The sequence below is a fragment of the Myodes glareolus genome, chromosome 8 (genome assembly GCF_982192425.1).
Source record: "Myodes glareolus chromosome 8, mMyoGla1.1, whole genome shotgun sequence".
Lineage (NCBI taxonomy): Eukaryota > Metazoa > Chordata > Mammalia > Rodentia > Cricetidae > Myodes > Myodes glareolus.
Window position 1 is genome coordinate 14,814,791 of NC_142033.1, and position 26,024 is coordinate 14,840,814.

The following is a 26,024-nucleotide window of genomic DNA, read 5'->3' on the forward strand; positions in this document are numbered from 1 at the left end:
CACTGTCCCTGCTGTTGTTAGTGACCAGTGTCACGCTGCTGGTGGCTCGAGTCTTTCAGAAGGCGGTGGACCAGACGATCGAGAAGGTAAGGCAGGCTAGGTGTGTGTGTGTGTGTGTGTGTGTGTGTGTGTGTGTGTGTGTGTGTGTGTTCGCGCACGCGTGTCTTTCCAAGCCATCCTCCTACTGCGACTCTGTGTGGGGAGAGTCGCACTGGCCCCGACACTGCAGAACACAACCCTTGTTTGTCCCCTGTGTCCCGGGCTTGGCCGGGTAGGGAGGCTTGAGGTTACTGTTCCCTTTAAATAACCTGGAGGTCTACAGATCTTGACTTTTAAGAAAGCCTTGTGTTCACGTTCTATCATTAGCGTTTCAACCTACCCCTCTACGCACCCAGTCTATGTTGAGTCTTGTTTTCCTCCCACTCTACGAAGAAACAGGAATGCATAAAAGCACCGCAGCAGAGGCAGGTTTTGTTGGCTGCCCGCCCTGCCTTTGAAGCGGAGTGGGGCTGAGAATGAGAACCGGGTAAGAGGTCTATTGTGTTCTTGACTTCCTGGGCAGGGTAGGGCAAGGCAGTTGACAAACAGGCCAGACTTTTGGAGTGGGTGACATTTTATCCATCGCAGTCAGTGCTTAGCGGCTTTGTGTCTCCCCGACAGCCTTGTCGCTTTGTCTCTGTTTCATCCTTGATCTTCTCAAACATTAGGAGGGATGCGGGACGGGGGTGGGGGTGGGGAATGCTTTTAGCCACCTTAAAGGATCTGGACCTGTCTCTCAAAGTGGATGATTGGAGGCTGAATCATGTGGAAGGTCATGTGGAAGACTTCTCCATCCTGGGACTACCCCCGTCATTTCTTTCTCCCACATCCACCAAGCACGGTGGAAAGAGGAACAGGAGAGAGTTTACTAGGACCACTCTCTCCTTTAAAACTAAATAGATAGTAAACAAGTCGCTGGAGTAGCCTTTCTCATTAGCATCGAACCTGTGCTGTCACCCAGGTCCAAAGCTTAGACCTGGTCTGTTGGGAACTAGCATACTCCAGGTTTAGACTAGCTGCCTTATTCCAAATGGCAGTAGATAAAATCCTTAAGCAGAGATTTCCAGCAGTAACCAGTCACTTGGAATCTGGCAATTAAAAACTTTTTTTTTTAAAGTATCAAGACAAAGTTCCCTTCCAGTCTGAATAAGACAGCATTGCCAAGAGGAGACCAGGCCTCCTATGTAAGCTTCTCAAAGACTGTTGTTTCCCCGAGCCTGTGTGTTCAAGGACAGAGACAAACCCCTTCTCTATGCCCCACATCCAAATTCATGACTAGTCCTAGACTCTCGCTTTGATGGCTTGAGCAAAAGGATACAGCAGTCAGGATATTTTCTTTTTAATTTTTTTTTTGGGGGGGAGCAGTTCTGGTAGGATACATGGTTCTCCAGCACCATGGCAGGGACCACTTCGATTCTTTGGAATTCAGTTTCATCCCAGAGGGGTAGGTGGGAGGCAGCGCCACAGGTCCTGAGTTTTTGTCAGCCACAAGTGGTTTTCTTCCTGGGAAGCGACCTGACTGATAACTAACAGTACAGGAGATTTAGAGACCCGCAGGACCCCAGCTGCCGAGTGGCGTACCACGTGGTGTGTAGCAGGAAGGAAACGGGGTTAGTTTCGGCAGATGGATGAGGATGTCTTATGTCAACTCGAGGTTACCAGCGTGCCCTTGCCCGGGTAACCTGGAGGTCGCACCAAACGGAGGATCAAAGGAAGAAGGACTCCGTAGATGAGACGCACAGGGCATGGATGTTGGTGCCACCTGCGCCGCTTGAGTAACCAGGGACTACTGTTGAATATTTCTTGCAGTTTTTCCTTTTGAGATAGCTTCTTGGTATGCAGCCCAGGCTGGTCCCTGGGCACACAGCGCTTGCTTGTCTCAGACTCCCAGGTGCTGGGATCACAAGCATGCATCACCACACCTGACTCCGTTCGTTTTGTTTTTGTTTTTTTTCTGTTGAGGGGAGGGTGGGTCTCATGTAGCCCAGGATGACCTCATTCTATAGTGCTGAGAATGAACTTGAACTCCTGATCCTCCTGCCTTCCTGTCCTGAGTGCTGAGGTGACAGGTGCTGGGGTGACCTGGTTTATGCAATGCTGTGATCAAACCAGGGTTTCCTGCACGTTAGACAAACATTCTTCCATCTAGCTTCCCCTCCACCCTATAATATTTTTTATTTATGTTTCCTTGTCTGTAGGCACTGATAATAATGACCAAGGTATTTAGAAAGATTATAAGAATTTTCAAGAAAAAAAGTATGGCCACATATAGTTGGTGTTTAATGAAATGACAGCGATTGTGTTTGAGATTAGGAAATGGACACCTTGTATTCCGATCCTAAATATGTGGCTCTCCAGCTTTAATGCTGGGCAAGTCGCTTACCTTCTCTAAACCATCTTGGGCACCCAGTTGTATCTCCGTGAAGCTCATGCAGTATAAACTCTGGGTCCTTTGCTTGTACAGGACCTTCCGAAGCTCTGTGTTTATTTTTGTGTCCATTTATTTTCTTCCTAGGAAGGGCCCTTTGAATTGCAGAAGCTTTAGGCCCCATGAAACCTGGGTTGTAGGCTAAGCAAAGAGCACTTAGACATCGCGCGAGGACTGGGTGATGGATATGCGGTACCCATCATTATTTCCAATAGTATTTCTATGGGTGATTCATTCATGAGTTGACTTTATTGTAGTTATAATATAATCCACTTGGATTCTCCAATTCTACTGTTTTCCTTTGAAAACAGTATTTATGCCCCAACTTGTATAACATGAAAAAGAGGAATGGGGAAAGGTTGAAATTCAAAAACACCAGTTTAGCCAATCGTGAGAAGTTTTGTGAGATAATTCTTACACACATTGACCTCAAAGATGTGGAGATGCCTTAGTGAAATAAGTGCTTGCCACAGAAGCACAGAGACCTGAGTTTAGATCCCCTGCACTCACATAAAAGGCTGGATGAGGTAGCATGCATCTGTAACCCCAGCACTATGGAGCCAGAGAGACAGATGGATCTCTGGGACTTCCGGCCAGCAAGCCTGGGCAATCGGTGAGTTCTAGATTCAGGGAGAGACCCTGTCTCAAGCAAGCAAGTAAACAAACAAACAAACAGATAAAGAGACTCAGCTGAAGAAGACAATCAGCATTGACTTCTGGCATCCACATGCATGTGGACACATGCACACATGTAGTTACACATATAGCCACATACACCCATATATACACACAAAAACAAAAAGAAAGAAAATAATTTATCTTGAGTGATCATTGTCCTTTAGTTCTAGGTTGACATAGCAGACTGAAGTGAGACTTTCATTTTGACCGGTAAATAGCGTGATTGGAGCGGTACTGGAACTAAATATCCCAGTTGCCTGCTACTGGGCTGTAGTAAGGAGCTGCGGGCAGGCCTGCTTTTCGCCTCACCCGGCTCCTGCACAGCTAGCTTAGTCCCAGAAATAACAACACACAAATTGTATTCATTTAAGCACTGCCTGGCCCATTATCTCTAGAGAGTTAGTTACTAACTAACTCTCGTCTTGATATTAACCCATTTCTAATAATCTGTGTAGCACCACGAGGTGGTGGCTTACTGGAAAAGATTCAGCATGTCTGACCTGGTGGCTGGCTCCATGGTGTCTGCCTCATAGCCCTCTTCCCAGCATTTTGTTCTGTTTACTCCGCCTACCTAATTTCCTGTCCTATCAAGGGGCCAAGGCAGTCTCTTTATTAACCAATGAAAATAACACAATAGACAGATAACCCTCCTCCATCACTGGGCATGAGCAAAATTCTGACGCAAGTGTTGGTTGGAAGTAATTAATTTATCCAAAGCCAGCCTTGAAGAATTAGTAGGACCACCTTCTCATGGTTTGTCTCTGGGGCTTTCCTGGGAGATGGAGGGGAAGGAAAGGGCAGCGAGGCTGCAGTTGGGCAGGGTCCTAGAAAGTAGGTCTGCATTTGTCTGGAACTTCGTGATAGAGCTTGGTGTGTATGTGTGTGTGTGTGTGTGTGTCTGCGTGTGTCTGCGTGTGTGTATGGGTGTATGTGTGTGTATGTGTGTGTGTCTGCGTGTGTGTATGGGTGTATGTGTGTGTGCCTATGTGTGTGTCTGCGTGTATGTGTATGGGTGTATGTGTGTGTATGTGTGTATGGGTGTGTGTGTATGGGTGTATGTGTGGGTATATGTGTGTGTATAGGTGTATGTATGTGTCTGTGTGTATGTGCGTGTGTGTCTGTGTGTATGTGTGTGTGTATGGGTATGTGTGTGTGTTTGTCTCTGTGTGTGTGTGTGTATGGGTATGTGTGTATGTATGGGTGTGTGTGTCTGTGTGTGTATATGTGTGTGTGTTTGTCTCTGTGTGTGTATGTATGTGTCTGTGTGTATGGGTGTGTGTATGGATGGATGGGTGTGTGTCTGTGTGTGTGTGTATGTTTGTGTGTGTGTGTGTCAAGGTCTCACTGTGTAGCCCTGGATGGCCTGTGTCTTAGGGTTTCTTGCTGCAAAGGGACACCATGACTATAACAACCCTTATCAAGGAAAACATTTAATGGGGCTGGTCTACAGTTTCAGAGGTTTACTCCATGATTGTCATGGTGGGACATGGCAGTGTGTGGGCAGACATGGTGCTGGAGAAGAAGCTGAGAGTCCTACATCTTGATTCCTGGGCAGCAGGGAGAGACTGTCCCACTGGCTGTGTGTGGCTTGAGCAATCTGAGACCTTGGAGCCCCCTTCCACAGTGACATGCTTCCTCTGACAAGGCCACACCTACTCCAACAAGGCCACACCTCCTGATAGTGGCCAAGCACTCAAACACATGAGTCTGTGGGGGCCATGCCTATTCACACCACCTCAGCACACCACTAAGCAGGGATTCTCTGGGCTCTCTGCTTCAGTTTCTGCTCCAGACTCCTGCCTTGAGTTCTGTCCCAAACTTTCCCTCAATGATAGACTGTGATGTAGAATGTAAGCCAAACAAATCCATTCCTTTTGGACAGTGTCCTGTCACAGCAAGAGAGAAGTAAGTAGAACAACAGAGTTCCTTCAACCAAAGGATTGCAGAGGCCCGGAAGGGTAACAGTCGGGACGATTGCAAAGGAGCAGCTCGGCCCCACTAACGTCTGCCTTATCCTGGGAAACCCTGTAGTCATTGGTTCTCATTGGCAGAACAGGTGCCCAAAGCGCCTTGCTCCTCTTCAGCTCCCCCATCTCCCCACTTCTTGGGATGCTAAGACATTAGCAAAACCAGTGCTCCAATGTGGGTTTCTGCCTCTGCTTCCATCAGTCGCTGTATGAAGATTCTATGATGACATTTAAGATAGTCATCAATCTGACTACAGGGCAAGGCCAGCTCAGGCACCCTCTCCGTTATTACTGGAGTCTTAGCTGGGGTCATCCTTGTGGATTCCTGGGAATTTCTCTAGTGCCAGGTTTCTTGCTAGCCCCATAATGACTCCCTCAATCAAAATCTCTCTTTCCTTGCTCTCATCTCTGTCCTTCCCCCATCTCGACTATTCCATTCCCTCAAGTTCTCCCTGCTCTCCTCTTCCCCTCCTCCTCCCCTTCCACTCTCCTTTCTCCCCATCCCCCAACCCCATGCTCCTAATTTTGTCAGGAGATCTCGTCTATTTCCCTTTCCCAGGGGAAACTATATATGTTTCTCTTAGGGTTCACCTTGTTACTTAGCTTCTCTAGGGTCGTGGACTATAGGTTCATTATCCTTTGCTTTACAGCTAGTATCAAGGACTTTTTCTTGCATATTAACCTCATTCCCCTAGTTACTGCATTCAAAGAACATGGAGCCGGGGCTATGGCTTGGTGGTAGAATGCTTGATTGGCACGGTAAGGGTCCTAGATGCAATCCCGAGACCAGGAAGGAGGAGGGGTGGCTCACAACTTAGTGCTAGGGCTACAAATATAACAGAAAATAAGGCAGAGCCACTGTCGAAAGTTGAGAAGACTTAGACTCTTAGTCTAAGGTTTTTGTTTTAAAGAGAAACAAACAAACCTTTGAGATCACTTTTTATTTGTTATTTTCCTTTGGAAAGCTAAATGGCTTATCTAAAGCCCAGCGGAGAGGTAGGAGTGCCAGCTTGGTCTCCGACGGCGACTGCTTCCCCATCTGAAGGATGACCACATTCCATTTTCCTGTAATTGCCTGGCCTGGTTTGTGTGGACTTACTGCTCTGGTGTAAAGATTAACAACCTCTTCCTCCAAAACACTGTGGATTGGATAAGAACTGCTAGGGCTACCTCTCGTGTGACCCCATGCTATACTGTTTCCCCATAATTCTACTGTCTGCCACATCTTGGCATGCGGGGAGGGGTACTCTCTTTAGGAAGCTGAGACCCTTTCAAGCAAGAGGACTTTTTTTCCTTCCTGTAAAGCTGCAAGGGGTTAGAAACAGCGCTGTGAGGCCCCTGAGAGTGTTATAGAAACTGGAAGGTCAGCAGGAATCCGGCTCCCTTTGCTTACTCATCCTGCCCTGGCCGTTTACCGACCTGGGGCTTCCCCCGCCTTGGTGTGGCTTTCCAGCTGATGAACCTCCCAGGGGCATGCTCATTTCTCAGTTTCCTTTAAGCAAGTTCATAACAGTGATGGGATTGTCTATCTATCTACCCGAGGAGGACCCAGAGCTATAAACAGGCAGTGATTTTGACTGCAAGGCAGCCTTCTCTTCTCTTCGAAACACCATCTTGTCATAGCACACTCAGGATGCTTCCTTCAGGCTCTTCAGTCTGTGTTGGCTACAAGTGAACTCATAATTACCAGGAAAACAGCAGATGTCGGTGTTGTTCCTAGACTCTAGGGGTACAGTGTCTCTTCCGGAGGTGTAGAGGAAGCCAGACCTTGCCCAGATCTGCCGAGTCAGGCTCATTAGGAACGGTACCAGGTTAAAGAGCTGTGGAGAGCGAAGGTTTTTTGCTCATCTTCATTCCTGGAGATAGGAATTCTGGCTGAGGACATCACTGCTAATACTGCCATTATCTGGAAGGTTTGCAGGAAAAGAAAAAGAGGTGTAGGGAGGTTCTTAGCTGTGGGAGTCGCTTTGCTTTACATTTCATTCTGTCAGAGGCCATCTGGCCTGCCAGATACTCTCTTGCTTCACGAAGAAGAGTCAGCAGGTGGGAATAAACTCATTAATGAAAACACGGGATGTCGGCCAAGTGGGGAGACACTTGTGACCCATATCATCAAATGTATTACACATACTCACAGTACTCAGAAAGGGGCTGTTTTTAATCAAAGCTAGTAACCGGTCAGAAACAATCAAAGGAAAACAAACACTGACCTTGGTTCTAACTCTCACTCTTTTTTTTTTTTTTTTTTTTTTGTCTCCTGTAGACCAGTCTGGCCTTGAACTCCCTGTGTAGTTGGGGACCTCAAACCCCGCCTGGTCCTCCTGCCTCCTTATCTCTAGTGCTGGCCACACCCAGCAGTTTGCTTTCTCTCTCTGAAAGTGCTTTCAGTGTGCACTTTTGTTGCCTGTGTAGCAGGAGCTGATGGGACGAGAACCGTTTGGGAGGCAGAGTGCAGATAACAACAAGCAAGCTCCGCACATAAACAGTAAACAAGGTCCCTGCCCTTAGAAAATTGCTTCCAATTCAAACTTCTGGCCTCTTTACACTCTTAAAATTCCTAAGGACTCCAGAGAACTTTTGTACTTTTGTTTCTGTGGTTTGCACGAATTGATTCTTATAGCAGTAGAATTAAAAGCAGAGACGGTGAGATGGCTCAGTGGATAAGGTGCTTGCTGTGTAGAGTGACCTGAGTTCGAATCCCCAGAACTCATCAAAGGTAGGCATGGTAGTGTACTTCTGTAATCCCAATGCTCCTACAGCGAGGTGAGTGATGGGGACCTGAGAGTCCACGGAGACTCGAAAGCCAGATTGGCACATGCAGCATGCCAACAAACAACCAAAGACCCAGTCTCAAAGTAGGTAGAAGGCAAGGACCAACACTAAGGTTGTCCTCCGACCACACACATACTATGGTATATATTTGCCCATACCCGCGTGCATGTGTGAGCGCATGTGCGCACACACACACATCCATATATATACATACATATATATACATACATATATATATACATATGTATATGTATACACACACACAAATAAAAATTTAAAAATTTAAGAAACTTTTAAAATGCAAGATTGCACCAGCAATTGTACCTCCTCCACCAAAGCAAGGATGTCTTCATGGGTCAGGTATCCTCTGGAAAGCTCTACTCCATGCTCACAAAGCCAGGGAGGGGAGGGGAGGAAATGACGTATGGCTAGTGTTACTAAAAACTTTTGACTTGCAGAGTGTCTGAGAGGGTCTCAGGAACATCTAGGGGTCCACAGACCGTGTTCATACAGTTTCAATGAAATTCATAATTTTTTTAGGGATGTTTAAAAATATATAATACATGTTTTATATTATTTATATATTATCAATATAGTAATTATATTATGCATGTTTTAATAACAATATACTATATATATAACATATATCTTTGTTGTTGTTATAACATGTATAATATATAATTATAACAATTATACATATCTATGATTATATTTCTGCATGACCTATTTGGTTACTATTTCTCAAAAGAAAAAAGAGCCAAAGCAAACTAACAAAAGCCCCAGGTTTGGGACCATTAATGATTCTGGTTCTGGGAATCTCTTGTCTTTCATTGTGTCCTGCTAAAGCTGGCTGAGAACACTGGTCTCTCCATAACTCACGATGCCCTTCTCTGACCTCAGACCCACAGGGATCTCAGTCTGTAGCACCCAATTTAGTATTCAAAGCTAGCTGGAAAGTTTTTTGAAGGTAAGGGTCCTGACATATTTAATTTTGTATCATTTCCTGTTACCAAATTCACTGAGTTGTACAGAACAAGATCAGAGGCTGAGTGTAGCTCAGCGGTAGGGGACATTTGTGAGGCCCTGGATTTAATCCCTAGCACCACAGAAAGAAGGAAGAGGAGGAGGAAAAGAAAAGGGGAGGGAGGGAAAAGAAGACATGAAGGAATGGAGAAGATGCTTAATAAAGCTCTTGGATGGATGAAAGGATAGATAAAATTCTGTCTTTGGAAGGATGTAGTTTGCTTGTTATTGTGTGACTTTACATTTGATCCCACCCTGTAGCTCTGTAGGACAATGGTCACATGTTTACCCCTGAATGGTTTATCCCTTTAAAATCTGGAAATTTGGGCCGGAGAGGTGGCTCAGAAGGTAAAGGTGTTTGTTGTTCAAGTGTGATGACCTGAATTTAACCCCAGAACAATGGAAAGGTGGGAGGTGAGAGTCAATTCCACAAAATTGTTCTTTGACCTCCACATGCACATCCTAACATGCGCCCCCTGCCTCATCATACACACACACAGTAAACAAACAAATAAAGTAAAATTTGAAAGCTTAATCTAGTAATTCGGGTTTCCGTCTTCTTCCGGCACATGCCAGAGCTCTGCAGTGCGAGCCTCCCCAAGCCCGGCGTGGAGCAGACCAGTGGCCAGCGCCGCTATCTTAGCCCACTGTTTCTTCCACCACCACAGACTGGTGACTTCTGAACAACAGAAATATATTTCTCACAGCTCTGAGGGTTGGGAGAGTCAACACATTGTAGATTTAGTGCCTGTTAAAGAATCATAAGGATGCGAGGGCTTATTTGGGGGTTGTAGTTTGAGGGTGCAGTCTCTCAGGATAGGGAGAGCGAGGTATCAAGAACCGCTCTGAGCTGCAGCCCGAGTGTGATGGCTGGTCACACTGCAGCGACAGTCACGAAGTCAGAAGTCAAGAGAGATGGACGCTACCACAAGTCTCACACTTTCCTTTTTATCTAACCCGGAACTCCAGCCCCTAGGATGCTGCCACCCACATTCAGTGTGGGCCTCCCCTTCTTGTTTCAACTTCTCTCAGGACCTGACCTCCCAGACACACCCAACAGTGCATTTCCTACAGACCTAAGTCTAGTCAAGTTGATAAAGATGAGTAATCACCACGAGCATTAATCCTATTCATGAGGGCTCTGCTCTTGTGACTGTGACAGTCGCTTCAAGGCCTCACCTCGGATGCTGTCACCTTGGGGTTGAGGATTTCAACACAGAGATTCTGAAGAGACAGAGGCGTTCAGTTCAAGACACCTGCTATTCCCACACCTCTCTTGGCTCCTAGCGTCCAGCAAATGTCCCTTGTCATTAGGTTTGCGCTCTTGTCTTTCTTAGAGAGGCCTCTCTCTGCACGTCATCCTCCCTTCCAAAGACAGAACAACTGGAAGATAGCTTGCGGAGACTTATGTTTAATGAATGTGGGCAAAGGCTTGTTTCTTGTGGAAGTGAATACTGTTTCCGGTTTGACAGCTGCAGACACAGCCTGTTTCTCTCGCTACCCTCCCCCACTGACCATTCTGCACTGAGTTTTAAAAGTATTCCAGAGACTATGAATGCTAATGTCATCAGTAATGTCATCCACCACCACAAATCCTGGTTTTTAAGATGCATTTTTAAAATTGACAATTCAAATTATATTTATTTATGGTGTACAATTATGTTGATTTTTTTTAAGTATATATAATTATATATATATATATATATAAATGATATAGTATACAGCATAATGGGTAAATAAAGCTATTTATCACATATGTCACCTTATGGACTTATCTGTGGGAAACAGATTAGAACAGTTTAAAAGCCGATTCAGCTATTTTAGACAGAGCACACCTACAGTGTGTTGGCGTTAACTACAGTCCCTCTGTTGGACAATAGGTCTGTTGAACTTACTCTTCTTATCTGATTGAAATTTGTGTTTTGACATTCCTCCTCTACCCTCCACCCTGAAAGCCCCATTGAAAGAGACACCGTACGTCTGATAATTACCGGGAATGGGAGAGGAGACAGAAATAAATAAGCAAGCGAGGATCGCATCACGCGGCCCCTACATAAGATGCAATCATAACCAAACAGGTTTGAAAGAATGAGGTAGGCTGCACAGGTCACGTGGAGAGCATGCGCATTGTTTCCAGGGCCCTGCTTCTTATTTAGTTCCAGCGGAAAATCGTTTTTCTCCGGCGTTCTCTGATTCACTGCCCACCCTCCCTACACACATATATGTCCCCAGCTTTGACGGTGAGGAACAGTGGATATCATAGTCAAAATACTCACGCCTCTTCCAGATTTCTGTGTTGAAGCCCTCACTTACTACTTTGTTTCCTTCTGGCTGCTACGCTTACTGTTCTCAACCCTGGCTGCTGATCACCCTGGACCCTTTGGGAACACTGCAGTGAGTGTTTCCTAGCAGGAGTTTGCTTCAATGTAGCTAGCCTACCATAACCACCCTGGTGTCATTTAGAGACAGGGCAACAGTTTGCCAGTGAGCTAGAATTTGAAACTGAGCTGTCTGTCAGCTTTCCTTAGCTAAAATTGTGACAATTACGGTCTCACCAGAATGAGTCAAATGATTATGCAAAAATGGTGAACGCAGTGTGTTTCCAAGTCAAAGTCAGGAATCAAGGGGAAAACATTGACAGCAGAATTTTTATCTCATGGTGCCAAAGAGACTAGGTGGAAGTAGTGAAAATTATTTAAATTACAGGTGTGTGTCTTAGATTTGTTTAACTTAAGGGAGCAATCTTTCAAAACAAAACCAATTGATGTTTTGGTATTTGGTGAGTTTCACTGATCTGGAATCCGAGAAAAGCCACACACACTCTTCAGCCTTCAGGTTCTCAGAGTTGGTTGCCTTAATGTGGGTGAATGGCAGTATGACTTGAGTTGTGTTCAATTATTAAGGAGCCTTCTCTTGACTTTGCAGAGTTGCTCATAGTGCTCTTGAGCCCTGATGGTTTCCTTAAAAGTATTTCTGATTCCCGTCAAATCTGACGCAATTCCTCAAGTGCTTATTTTTACCCTTTGGAAGTGGCTTGCCCTGGGACAGCTGGTTCAGCAACTCTCCTGCCGTTTCTTTCCCAAAGGTCACTGCAAGACTACCTCACAGTGCTACGTAGAAAATCTAGTCAGCTACATCTGACCTACGTCAGGCGCGGCCTGGTCAGGACTCTTTGTCCCCAAGTTCAGGACAGGGTCGCCGAACAGGGTTGCCCTTCTTCTCCCTCTGACCAGCTTTCCAGCTTTCCCTGGACTCCAAGTTATGATGTTTGCCAATTCTGCTGACTTCATTGGCAACTTTGTAAAACAAAACAAAAAAGTATACTTTTCTTGTAATTTAAGATGTTACTTCCCACTGTTAAAATTTCAAACATCTTTAGGCTGGTATTGAAGGGATATGGTCCATGATGATGCTTCTGGAAGTTTCTGACAACGTGACTTCATAAAAACCTTAATCAAATAATTCCAAAGGTGGCAGCTGATTTGAAGAAATTAGTAAGATTGGGGAAGTGGCTTCGTGGGTAAAGATACTTGCCTCACAAGCCTGCCTGAGTTTGGTTCTGGAAGCTGTGGGAGGGTGACGAGGGAGAAAAATGACTTCACAAAGTCGTCTTCTGACCTCCATGTGCTTACGGTGACACATGCAGCCTCCCTCCCAACCACGCACAAACACACACAGTAATACTTAATTAAAAACTAATTCATCAATAGCTTAAACGAAGATATTCTAGAACATTCTTTGCAGGACAGAAATGAGTACATGTCCCAAAGCGAATGACTAGGTGAGCTGATTGGTTCCTATATAACAGATAAGTACACAAATACTGCATCTAAAACTAAATAAGGATAGTTTATAATGTTTTTTTTCAAAATGCACATACATATGTATAGATTTTAAAATATCAGAAGGAGAGACTAGAGAGATGCCTCAGCAGTCAGGAGTAATGGCTGCTCTTCCAGGACCTGGGTTCTGTTCCCAGCACCCACACGGCGTCTCACAGCCACCTGTAACTCAAGCTCCAGGGGATCCGATGCCGCCTTCTGGCTCTGCAGACTCCAGTCACTCTCGTGGTGCTTAAGTGTACATACAGGCAAACATGCATACGCATACCATAGAAACAGTTTTTTAAAAAACAAAGACATTATTAATATTTTAAAGAAGAAATGCTAATAGTGGGAGCGTGGATTATAAGGGTGTCATGTTTTCTTTTCTGTCACTCATTTTGTTTTTGTCTGTCTATGTGTGTGCACACGGGTGCATGAATATACATGTGCCATGAGGCACACGTGTGCCATGCTGCTATTGTGTAGCTCAGAGGAGAATTCTTCAGGAGTTGCACTTCTTCCTATTGCTGTTCTGATGACATCCAACTTTGTATGTGGGTTCCCGGGATTGAGCTCAGGCCATGAGGCCTGTGCACTGAAGCACCTTTACCCACTAAGCCAGCTTCTTGGTCCTTGCTCTATGTAGCCAAGGCTGGTCTTGAACTCCTGATCCTCCTGCCTCTGCCTCCCAAGTAATGAGAACACAGGTACCGGCTACTGGGACTAATGACTTCCTCTTACTTTTTTTTTTAATAAAAATTTCATTATAAAGACTTTGCAAATGAAAATTTATTGCCCAAATTTTCTACGGCATCAGGGTGTCCTGGGCAGGGAGAGGACCTGACTTCAGGTGACAGCAAATGGCAGCCTCATTTGGGCGTTGAGGTTGGATGCTTGCATGATTGCTCCCTGCACATTTGTAGTTTGGTCCTTTGTTGTGTTGTTTAATCTGCTGCACCAGATGTCTCTTCCAAATCTGATATGACCAGACACACTTCTGTGAACTGATCATTTTATCTTAGGCAAGAGTGAATCCTGCTTACAATTCTATGTGACATTTGTGTCCTTAAACTGAGTTTCGTCTTGAGAACACAGTTTTTTTTTTCCTGTTGGACACAGGAAGGACTTCACTTTGTACCTTTTTGGCTGATGAACAGGAAAGTATTTCTGCCCTAATTGTTAGTTTAGCTTTTGTTCTTAATTCACCACATAACAAGGATTCATCCCAATATTTCTTTTAGTGATATGCAGTATTGTGCTTTGAAAGATCGATCCCATTCTACCTGGCTAAAATTACCAAGCACTATCCAACCTCATTTGTGAAATTGGTTTAGGACCTTGTGCGGGTTTTTAATGCATTCTGACTATGACAGCCCGGCTCATTGAAAGTTTTCTCTGGAGCTGTCACTACCACAGCAGAGCCCTCGGTGATGGACCACAGTTGTCCCCATGTGCAGCTTTATGTTTAGAATGGTTCAGGGCAGCGTGGCAGTGATCCTGGCTCCTTGGAGCTGACATTCTCTGGACTTGAGATTGTTATTTATTCATTTGTCAACACTGATTTTGCAGAGCAGGTGCTTGGCAGTGCACCACCAATGTCTTGTGTATCAGGTGCAAAACTAGAGGTTTGATCAATGAACTTTCTGGCCCATCTTGTGGTACAAAGTTCCCTTGCTGTCTCTGGATTCGTTAGCATAGTGGGACTGAGCAGCTATGGGGCTCTGAGCTTCTTCTCCTCTTAGGTCCTCACATCCAGTGGATGAAGCTCGGCATGACACCCCACCCCAACAGCTGCCATACTTTCTTTCCTTAAGAACTCAGGGTGAGTGCCTGGGAAACTCAGAGTCCACTGTATTATGTTTTCTCTGTTGTTGCTATGGTTTCCTTTAGGGTAGGGTTGCTAGATACAAAACAAGATGCCTAGACTAGTTTACATTACAGATAAACAGCAAAATAATTATTTCAGTATATGTGTGTGTGATGATACCATTCTCCCAGGTATCAGTTGTTACTACCTAGCCATATTTCTCTGAAACACTTTATTATTATTATTATTATTATTATTATAACTATTTCAGTATAAGTTGCAGATATCACAATACTTTGTTCCTAGGTCCTTCTGTATGCCTCTGTTAAGACTAAATCATTTTCTGCCTGCTCTTCTAGAAGACCTGGGTTTGATTCCTAGCATCCACATGGTGGCTCACAGCCATCTGTAACTGTAATCTCACTGAATCAAATGTCCTTGTCTGACCTTCTTGGGTACCAGGCATGCATGTATAATATAACAGATATGCATGTAGGCAAAACACCAGAACAAATACAATTTTTAAAAATTAAGAAAAGCACTTAAAAGATTAAATTATTTTCTATGTAGCTCATGTAATATCTGGGACATAATTATACTTACAAAATTGTTTGTATGAAACGCAATTGCATTTGCTAAATCTGGTCATTCCACCAGACTGTGAGGTAGGCAAACATGGACTTTGCCACATTGCAGCCCAGGGCTTGTCCAGGCTTGATTTAATGTACTGACTTTGTACTTGGGAACATCTGTGCAACCGTCTCCTTATCTACATACTGTAGTTTCTTTTCATTTCTTTTTTGGTGCTTGGCTCTGACACAAATTGGGAAACTGGAAATTCTTATCTCAGGAGCAATGAGCCCCCTGACACAGTCCCAGACTCTGGCAGGGACACAGTAGTACGCAGCTGGCGGTGGTGGCAGTAGTGACTGTCTTGTGAGCTGAACTCAGTCAGGAAAGGATAAAAATAAAGATGAAACCGTTTCAGAAATGCTGGCAGCTGCTTTTACAACTTCCCTCTGCTCTCTCATCTCCCTTGGTCTCTCCTCTCCCCCCCCCCACAGACACACACACACAGACACACACACACACACACACACAGAGACACACACACACACAGACACACACACACAGACACACACACACACACACACACAAGGCCCAGGGTCTCTTCTGAGATTTACAGAGGGTTCCTTGACAAACACATAGCCACGTGAGCCAGAGGAAAGATGCATGAATGGTGCAGAAAAGGGGGAAGATTTGAATGCAGTAAGAGGAGACAGGACAGTGTTTTGGATGGCATGGGTTCTTCTCTGTTCTAGCCAAGATAGAGAAGTACCGTGGGGGGTCAGGCTGACCATGGGGAGAATACTAGGGTGTACCAGAGTCTGCTACCAAGTAAGGATCACTCTGACAAGGACCGTTTCAATAGTTAACTGTGAGTGTTATCGTTTGCCTTGTTTAAGGAGACAAGGCTTCTAAACGTTTATTTTTATCCTGTACGTCAGAGAGACATGTTTATGGATGCCCAAGTAGGCTGGCTTCCACCCTTTCTGGAAGAACTTCTGCCCCCTTTCTTTCTGGAAATTCCCCCCACTTCTCTTTGCACCTTGGGTTGCCTGAGCGGCATAAATCCAAGCAAGATAAACCCAGCTGCCTACCCATCTGTTCGGCTCTCACTTGTGGAGCTCCGGGGTTTGTAATTTGTAGATGAACTTCATTAACAGATAAATGAGATCCCAGGTCCTTCCTCCCTCTCATTCTCTGCACACCGTGGTGCTGAGCCATAGCTGGCCCCCAGGAGAGGCGCTCTGCTCACTGGCTGATTCTGCCATTCCTAGGCACCCCACTTTCCGCAGCATCGTGGGCCCTAGTCTTGTCCACTCCTCCTAGAAAAGCAAACTCTTTGCCTAGCCCTTGAGATTCCGCAAGCATCACTATTAGCTTTTGCCCTTTGCAATAAATAGTCTTTACAGTAATGCTTTAAAGTAGTCCTGACCCGAGCCGGGTTTGTGTTTCCACCCGCACTCCAACCCACCCTCATCCCTTGCTGGGAATTGAACTTAAGGCCTTCCACATGTTAGGCAAGGCAAGGCAAGGCTACCGTCAGGCTGTATCCCCAACCGTAGGTTTATGTTTATGCATATTTTGTCTGCATATGTATGTGTACCGTGTCTGCATGCCTGTTGCCCACAGAGGCCAGAAGAGTTCTGGGACCTGGAATTACAGACAATTGTGAGCTTCCATGTGGGTGCTGGGACCTGAACCTGGGTCCTTTGGAAGAGCAACAAGTGTGCTTAACCACTGAGCCATGTTTCCGGCTTCTCCACCTGTTTTCATTTAACCCTCTTGACCAATGCGCTGTACTGCCTATGTTGACACGCAAAGGGTGCATTCCTGTACTGTTTGTGTTTGGTTTGCTTTCCGCTTTGAGATAGGGTTTCACTCTGTAGCCCAGGCCAGTCTCAAACTCGTGACAATCGGTCTCACCCACCCCCGCAGTTGGCTTACAGATGTGGGCCACAACACACAGATGCAGCCCTTCCTGTTTTTGATTTTTTTTAAAATAAGATTAATTTATTTTTATTTTGTGTGCGGGGCGTGTGTGCCTGTATGTACACTGGTGGGGGTGGCACGTGCGTGTTTGCGCGCGCACCTGCAGAAGTTACAGTAGGACAGAGACTACCAGGTGACCTATTTTTCACTCTCTGCTTTGTTTCCATGGGACGGGGTCTCTCACGGAGCCTGAAGCTCACCATTTCACCTGGCTAGCTCCTAGGATCAGACTGCCAGTGCTGGGGTGACCCGCACGTGCAGCCACGCCTGTGTTTTCTCCCGTGTGGGACGTGGGGATTGGAAGCCGGTCCTCACGCTTGCACAACAAGCCCTGTTAGTCACTGAACTATCTCAGCAGACTCCCTTCCTCTATTCTTGGAAAAGGAGGGTGAACCTGGAGTTGCAGTGCCGAGGTCAGCTGATCCCTACCCAGAAGCAGCCATTCCAGCCCCCCCCCCCCACTGGGCTCTGGGCAGAAAGGAAAACCTGGTTAATCCTCCAGAGGAGTTTATCTTGCAGCCTGGGGCTTGAACTTGTTCCTCGGACCTTCAGGATACAGCAAATGCTTGGTAGATTCAACTTCTTCACTAAACAAGCAGAGGATACGCACAGTCGGGATAGAAACAGTTCAGGCTGCTTGCTAGGGTCACTGCTAGTGGCTGCCTGTGTCGCAACTGAGGTTCTCTCTTTATCTGCTTTCCCCAAGGTCTTTCTGTGCCCGGTCAAAGGATCACAACCCACCTTCTCTCCCTGTGTCTAAAGCAAAGTCAGTGGAAGCTAGTCTCAAAGTTTTCTAGTTTATATTGAACCAACGTTTCTCCAGGAAGTGTGTTGTTCTAGGGGTCACAGGAAGTGCAAAAGAACAAACACACCTACTGGTTTTTGGAGATCAGATCACTTTGCGAAGCCCCAGCTAACCCAGTTGGTTGCATACTGAACAGCTGCATTTCCATTTTTGGGTTGCTGAGTTTCCCTCCTCCTTCTTGGTTCCTAATGACTTCCGTTATTAGGTGTTTCCTATGCTGACCTTCCTTAAGTGATGCTTATGTGCTTTGTCATGGAGTTCAGTGGAAAGTACAGGTTTCTTCCAGTACAGCTGTCCTCGGGCAGTTTGTGGAGAAGAAAAATTACTGCCCAGCCTTTTCTAGAAAGTTTAGGACACGCAAAAGTGATCCTTCTCAAAGTCTTTTTTAAATATCCAGGGGTCTTTGAAGTTCTCTGGAAGACAAAGTAAGTATCATTCACAGGCTCTTCATTCTCATGAGTACTGTGTTAGTTTTAAGTAGCTTAACTTCTTGGTAGTTTTAAGGTGTTGTATGCATATTTTCTGATAGACAGACTTCCAAAAATGTACACGAAAGATGTATAGGAAGAGATGCTCTTTTAATTCAAATGTATGCTGAGCTGGAATGGAAGAGGGGGAGAAGTTACTGAGCCCCAGATTCAGGTATGACAGCAGTGGAGAAAGAGTTTTACCCTTCAGCTGTCCGAGCACACCTAGTCTGGTTTTCTTCTCAAGCTCTGAGTTTCCTGTCCTGTCTACCCTCGGCTAGTTTAGGCTTGAGTTTAGAACATAAAGATAGACCTTAGCCAGTCCTGTATAATCCCAGGACTTGAGAAACTAAAGCCAGTCTGGGCTGACTCAGGGCTAGCCTGGGTAGCTTAGTGGGTCAAGATAACAATAATAATTAAGACTTTTTTCTTAAAGGCTGGAGATATATATAGCTTAGTGGCAGAATGTTTACCCAGTATCCTTTGCTGAATTCAATTCCCAATACCTCATGGAGAAGAAAAAAAATAAATCCCAAAGGTATTAAATACCTGCTGCCTTCTTCGTGGGTAAAGCTGACCAAGTTCCTTCCGGGGGAGGGGAATGGTGGAGGATGTAGGAACAAATGAGAAGGCTCACCAAGCAGTCTTCGACTGGACCTTGAGGGGCGTCGCAAGTTGGTTTTTGAATGTTTCTATTCCATTAATCTGGTCTCGGCTCACTGACTTAGCAAGGTACCTGATAGAAAGGATGGTTGAAGATTCTTTCATAATGCTTTATGTGTCTTAGAAGATATCTTATTTATGCCTGAGCAACCAAAGGTCACTGATTCGCATCATGTGGACAGTAGTAATCTCTGCAGGTTCCTCTGTACACTGCAAGAAGCTTCTCTGACTACAGCTGATAGCAGCATTATTTTCTGGGCACGGATATAATTATGTAGAGGCCAGTTGGACTAGCATATCATGCCCATGAGCTAAAAACCAACAGTAGCTTTGGCAATAGGACCCGTGACCTGCCAGCATGGGCTTTTGACAAGTTTTCTGTGCCAGATATGAACTCCCGCCTGTGGGGCAGGCCTCACAGCCAATCAGAAGTGGTTGGTTACTCCCACAACAGACTTTCCACTATTGCCGGTCAATAGCATAGCATTCAGGGGCCACAGCTGAGGAAGACCTCTCACTGAGGGTAATTCTTCCTCCTAAGTCTTCACTGCAGCTTCTGGCACCATCAGAGCTAGCTAGCAGGAAGCAAGCTTCCAGCTCAGTTCCATCTTGATTTCTTCATCCTGTGACCAAAGCATCCGTTATCATTAAGTTCTGATGGGCAACCAAGGGCAGTGACAATTGTTTGTGTTGCCCTGGGAGCCTCAAAGGCCTCCTTGACCAACAACTCACAGGGAGGTAGCCCACCCCTGGCACTGGGGCTTTTATTAGTAACCTCTGGCTTCTGGGAGCAGCTTCATCTACGCACTCGGGGTACTTCCTTTCCTAGTGTTTTGTTCTTATAAGGACACCGGTTATACTGGGTCCCCACTTACATAGCCTCATCTAACCTCAGTCACCTCTCTCAAAACCCTCTCTTCAAAGATGCTCACAAGCTGAGGTACTGGGGGTTAGGACTTAGAAATATGAATTTGGATGTGAAGGGATATTAGCCCACGATACCTTGGTAAAAGTAGGAAGTCAAGGAAGAATTGTGGGGACAAAAAGATTGTCTGCAATAGTCACTAGCCTCAGTTTCGGTTTGAGCCAGAGACAGCCAGCTCTACTTTATAGATCTGTGAGGGACTGACTCTAAGATGCATGCAAAAACTCCTGATGGTGGAGTTGCTGGGCAGGCGTAGTTCGGTGTCAAATGGAAGGACCAAAGCTGAGGCTGACCTGTCTGTCTGTCTGATTCTTCGTCTTAGGCTAGCTGGGAGTGTATTGTGCTTTTCAGTGACTTCTAAAACTCGGTGCTATCGGATCTTCAAAATACCAAAGCTCCACGATGCTCCCATCCGTGAGCCCTGTCTGCAATATCTTTTTGTTAGGGCCGATATTTACTGAAGGCCTATGGCTTAACAGGGCCGTGGGTCCTAGTAGTGTGAGATATGACCCTGTCTCAAGAGATTGCAAGTGGATGCCGAAGAATTAATTAAAATGACCAGGCGAGGAGGGCAGACCATGACAGGCACCTAGAATCTGCCTTTGCTACCAAGCATGGACTCCTGATTTGGGCCCATGAGATAACAACTAAATGCAAGAGGAAAGCCTGGCTGCTCTGCCCTCTTGTTCCTGCTGAGTCGTCACCGGACATGCTCTTCCCTGAGGAGTGTCTGTCTGTCCTACCTAGCTCAACCCCCTCAAGGCTCACCTACTCAAAGATGAGACCCATTCTATATGATGGTGTGATTATATCTCAGAGGGATCATTTGGTAGGAACCAGTTGATACTACAATAATTTATCAACATGTTGAAGTACCTGGCAGGGTCAGACCTGGAACAAAGATGGGCAGAACCACGCTAATTCTCCCTCTGTTTCGGAAGAATTAGTCCTCCTAAAGAGTTCACCAGGTGTGATGGTGCATGCCTGTAGTCACCCAGGAGGTTGAGACAAGAGGACTGCCTCAAAGGGCCAGCCTAGACTTCAAAGTGAAACCCTGACTTTAAACAGGTTAAACCCCACACTTCTAAAGATGAACCCAGAGTCATCGGACTCATTTGCATGTTCTTCTCAATACATCACTAATGCTTTCTCCGCCTTGTGCGGTTACTCTTCTCTTTAATCCATGCATCGGGACAGGTTGCTACCACGAGCTTCTTGTGGTTTCTGGAACCCGGGATTCTGCCCCCAAACCCCAGTTACAGGACAGGGAATGAATGCCCCTCTTTTCTGCCCCATGCTCAGAAGCAGTAGCCTTACCTTTTTGTAAACGTGTTTTGTTTTGTTTTTCTTCCCAGAATATGGTGTTGAGAAATGGTACCGAGGTCTTTGACTCCTGGGAGAAACCCCCTCTACCTGTGTACACTCAGTTCTATTTCTTCAATGTCACCAATCCAGAGGAGATCCTCCGAGGAGAAATCCCCATACTAGAAGAAGTGGGGCCATACACCTACAGGTCAGTTCCTCCTCCACTGTTGAATCGTGCAGGGCCCTAGAGGCTGTGCCAGCCTGGCCTTGCTAGGACATGGGCTGGTGGGGCCGCGGCTTTGGTCCTGTTCTGTCTGTGGCATTGCTGGTGTCTGGGGAGATTCCTCCACAGAGCTCTGTGGGCAGGGCTGGATCCCCAAATGTCCTACTCAGGAACACTGTCTGTCCTGTCCTCCAGGGCTCCTTCCAATTTCCTGCCATACTTACTTAGTTTTAAGTCTGTTTCTAGAATTTACTGTTGATCTGAGATATTTTTTCCCGTTTCTCATTCATTCAATTTTTTTTTCTGTTTCTCGTTCATTCAATTTTTTTTCCTTTCTAATGAGACAAGATTTCTTGTAGCTCAGGATGGCTTTGAATTCAGTATGTCTCAAAGGATGACCTCAAACTTCTTCATCCTCCTGCCTCCTATACTGGGATCATAGCCTTTATTTCATGTTGGATATGAACCCAGGACTCCTTCCATGCATTCTGCTGCCCGAACTGTGTTCCCAGCCTTTCTTAGAGACAGAGTTTTACTATCTTGAAACTCATTCAGTAGCCTAGGCTGGCCTTGAACTTGAACCGGTGGCAATCCTCCTGTGCCTGCCTTCCAAGTAGTAGGATTTCAGACTTAATTCCACTACACCCAGTTCATCCATTTCCTTCTAAGCAGTACTCACCGTGTGTAAGAAATAATGGGTGGTAGCTGGGTTTGTGGCAGTGGCTGCCAGTTTCAAAGGCTAAGACGATTGAAGAATGGTGTTGATTATTTTTTATTACATTATTTTGTGTGCGCATGCTCAGTTCATGGCTTATGTGTGGAGGTCAGAGGTCAATTTGTAGGAGTCAGTTCTCTCCTTCCATCATGTGGGTCCCAAGGATCAAACTGAAGCCCTAAGTCTTGACAGCAAGCACCTTTACCTGCCGAGCCATTTCCCCAGCCCTTGATCATATGCTTTCAAAGTTGAGCGGATGGAAGGGGAGGACTTGGGTCTTACCGTCAGGGCACTTTCGTGTTGTCATAGTCACCGAAGCTCCTCCTTCCCCTTCAGGAATCTTGCCAGTAAAGTTTTCCTTGGCCAAGCTTAAAAAAAAACAACAAAAGAACATTAATAGAGGAAGCAGACAATTGGTTCTTTTTTCAGGACTGCCAGCTGATTGACGTGCTCACAGGTCTGTTGTAATCAATTGCCCCGTGAATGGATGGTTGCTGGTTGAGTCATCTGTTCTGAGTCAGTATTATTCCAGGTGCTGGGAATTTATAGACCAAAACCTCAGGCCTGCCTCAGGCAGCATGCTGTGCCTCAACTCAGATGAGGGCTTGTGTCAAATCGCGACTCTGCAACTTTCTGTCTGGGTTTTTCTCTGTAAAATGGTGATCAAAATACTTCTAATTGACTGAGGTTTAATCTTATCATCTTACCAACTCCTCCTGTGCCCCACTTCTCAAATTCAAGTCCTCTTTAATTATTGCTGTCACACACACACACACACACACACGCACACACAATTATAAATATAGCCAGCTGAGTTCACCTATGGGGCTCTTCCCTGAAAGACACTGACTTCTTTCTCTCTCAGCAGTTCGTTAATTACCCATAGATCCTCACCTAATGTTGGGACCCTGTGAATTTTCCCCATCTATGCTGGTGTGTCAACTGGTGGTGTCATTTTGTAGGTCTTGGTGAGATTTCAGGAGTGCAGCTCCCCTGTCATATCGAGAAGACACGATCTTGCAACAGATTCCCTCTGCCTCTCAGACTTTCCTCCCTCTCCTCTGCTACGGTTTCTGAGCCTTTAGTTGTAGGGGTTGTGCTGTCGATATCAGCTGTCTTGTGCTTTTTGATCAATTGTGATTTTCTGTACTGGCCTCTGCTGCAAAAAGGGAGCGTCTTTGAAGGACGAGAGCTACACTTACCTGTGGGTAGAAAGGTAAGTGTTTGGGATGCAGTTAGGTATTGTGCTGGTTTAATTAATTGTCAGTCGTAGGTTCTCCTCTAGGGTCCATTGCCTTACCAGCTGCAGGCAGTGGGCTAGGTTTACCAGACGAAGGCAGTGGGCTAGGTTGACCAGTCACATATAGTGGGCTAGGTTCACCAGCCGCAGGTAGTGCATTAGGTTCACCAGCCGCAGGTAGCAAGCTAGGTTCACCAGTCTCAGGCAGCTGGCTAGGTTCACCAGCCGCAGGTTGTAGGCTCGAACTTCCTGTTGGACTTCCTCTTAAGTTCAAATGGCTTAAGAGGCTGTTGGTTACCCCAGGATATACGTGCCACCTTTCAGAATCTCTTGCCATTCTTGTTATTGTTGTGGTCTGTAGGCATCATAGTTGCCAAGTAGGACTATTGGTTGCCTTCCACCCATGGCTGCTTGTATAATCTCAACCCGATACTGTGAACCTGTCCTCAGGGAGAAGGCTTCCGGGTTGGTTCCAGCCTGACTTCTCCACTTCTGTTTGAAGTGTGTTGTGTCTTCAGCAATAGGGACTTAATCTCAATCTCTGGGAGGCAGAACCCTGGGCCATGGCAGTAACTTAGGTTATTTTGTGTTCCCTTGGACATCCTGACCAACAACTTGAAATGAAGTTTTCTGTGCCTGGCGATGGGTTTTCATTAGTCAATGACTTTAGGGTGAGCACTGTCATCCCAGGAGACATAACTTCATCTCATACATACATACATACATATATAAACACAGATATACACACATACACATTTATATACACATGAACATACACATGCTTGCATGTGTGATTGTAAGATGTAAAATAATAATTTCCTTTTTCCAAACATCCTTAGGGTTCTGTTCCCTCTCCTTTGTCTCCCTCTGGTTGTCCTCCTTCTTCCCTCCACAGGCAGCTCTTCCCATGCTTCCCGTTTCCCCCTCCATAGTGCACAGCTCACCCTCTGTATCCACGGGTTCCGGATTTATATCCATGTCCGCTTATCCACATAGCTAACTAACTGCACATTGAAAATGCATGGGGGAAAGCTAGGTTCCTGCTGGCAGGTGCTGTGTGGTTGGGCACACAGGAGTTGCTTCTGTATTAAACACATCCAGACTTCTCTTGTCGTTGCCTAAATAGACGAGCACAGAACCCTGTCCACACAGCATTTGCATTGTATCATGTAATGCCAATCTAGAAAGCACTGGAAGTACATGGGAGGAAGTTGGGAGTGTAGTTCAGTGTTAGAGTGCTTGCCACGTGCATTAAAAAACCATGGAGTTTGATCCCCAGTATGGAAGAGCAAACAAAAAGTCTACATGGCAGTGTATGTATCTTATATGCCAAAACTGCGCCCTGTTATTTAAAGGATTTGAGCGTCCAATTCAGGTATGTGAAGGCTAGAAGCGAGAAGCGAGAAACAATCCCATGTTGGGTCCTGAATCTTGTATAATCCTGGGTATTTATCTTCTGAATTAAAAAATTTGATATGAACTGAGCCTAATAACACAAACCTGTGACAGACTGAGGCAGGGCTACTGCAAATTCAAGGCCTTACCTGGACTACTGATGAGTACAAGATCAGCCTAGACAACTCAGTGAGATCCTGTCTCAAAATAAAAAGTCAAAGATATTGAGGAGATAACTCAGTGGGGCAATGCTTTGCCTGCCGTGCACAAGTCCTGCCTGATGCTAGACACTGCCAACAAGGAACTGATGTGAGGCAGCGTGGAGAGGGTTAACTGTATACGCACTGTCAGGCACAGTAGGTGAAGGACCCCTGAGAGCACCTGGGAGACAGAGACCGGAGGGTCAAGAGATGGAGGCCAACCTGGTCTATGTAGCAAGACCGTTTCAAAGAAACAGAAAATACAAAAATCAAGACAAACAGCAACAAAAAAACTCAGGAAAACATAACAGCACCCTGAGAGCAGAGGCAGTAGAGCTGGAATGTGCTGGAGCCTCCTATTGGTCACCTTCCCCTTGTAGGCTCTGAGGAAACGCTGAAGGAAGACCCCAGCCTCAAACGGTATGCAAGGACAAAGAGCGTTTGTCATACCAGCAAGCATGTGGGGTCCTTCACCTGTACAAAGTGGCGACAGCCCCGAGAGGTTTAAGCACAATTAAGGGGAGTTTCAGGGACAGCTACACGATTGGTTAAACAAGCAGCAGCTACATTAGTGTATTTCTAATTGACTGAGGTTTAGTCTTATGGTTTTTGGACACATCTGTACAAGCTTGGCCATGACTCGGAAGGGGACCGTTGGGTTTGTCCTTGGGATGCTGTGAGGCTGACTCTGGCCCTCTGCGTCTGTTTTCTCCCTGGACCAGGAATCTAAGGGCCTTGTAGATCAGTGGCCATTTGTTACAAAAGACACCTGTTTGCCCTTCTCAGAGAACTGGAACCTAAGAGCAGCTGAGAAAGTGGGAGAGTTTAACCCCTTCACCCCCGAGTTTTCTCTATTTCCAGAGCACATCCCTAGGGCACTTTCCCTAGGGCACATCCGCTGTTTCCTTCTCTTCCCTGCTTGGGGTCTTAGTGACTCTCCCTGTGTGACCTTGATGTCTGTAGAGGTCTGCTGTCACCTGTGTCTAAGCCTT

The 26,024-nt window shown here is 45.8% G+C and overlaps 1 protein-coding gene across 1 annotated transcript in view; it reads left to right on the forward strand.

Annotated features, from left to right (window-relative positions):
• The window catches only part of Scarb2 (scavenger receptor class B member 2), a 57,063-nt gene that overhangs the window by 385 nt on the left and 30,654 nt on the right, over window positions 1–26,024 (forward strand). The window contains exons 1-2 of the mRNA XM_085691638.2: window positions 1–86; window positions 21,310–21,467. The exon at window positions 1–86 is cut by the window's left edge and continues 385 nt beyond it. Coding sequence (XP_085547764.1) covers window positions 1–86; window positions 21,310–21,467 — 244 coding nt within the window. The remainder of the gene's footprint in view (window positions 87–21,309; window positions 21,468–26,024) is intronic.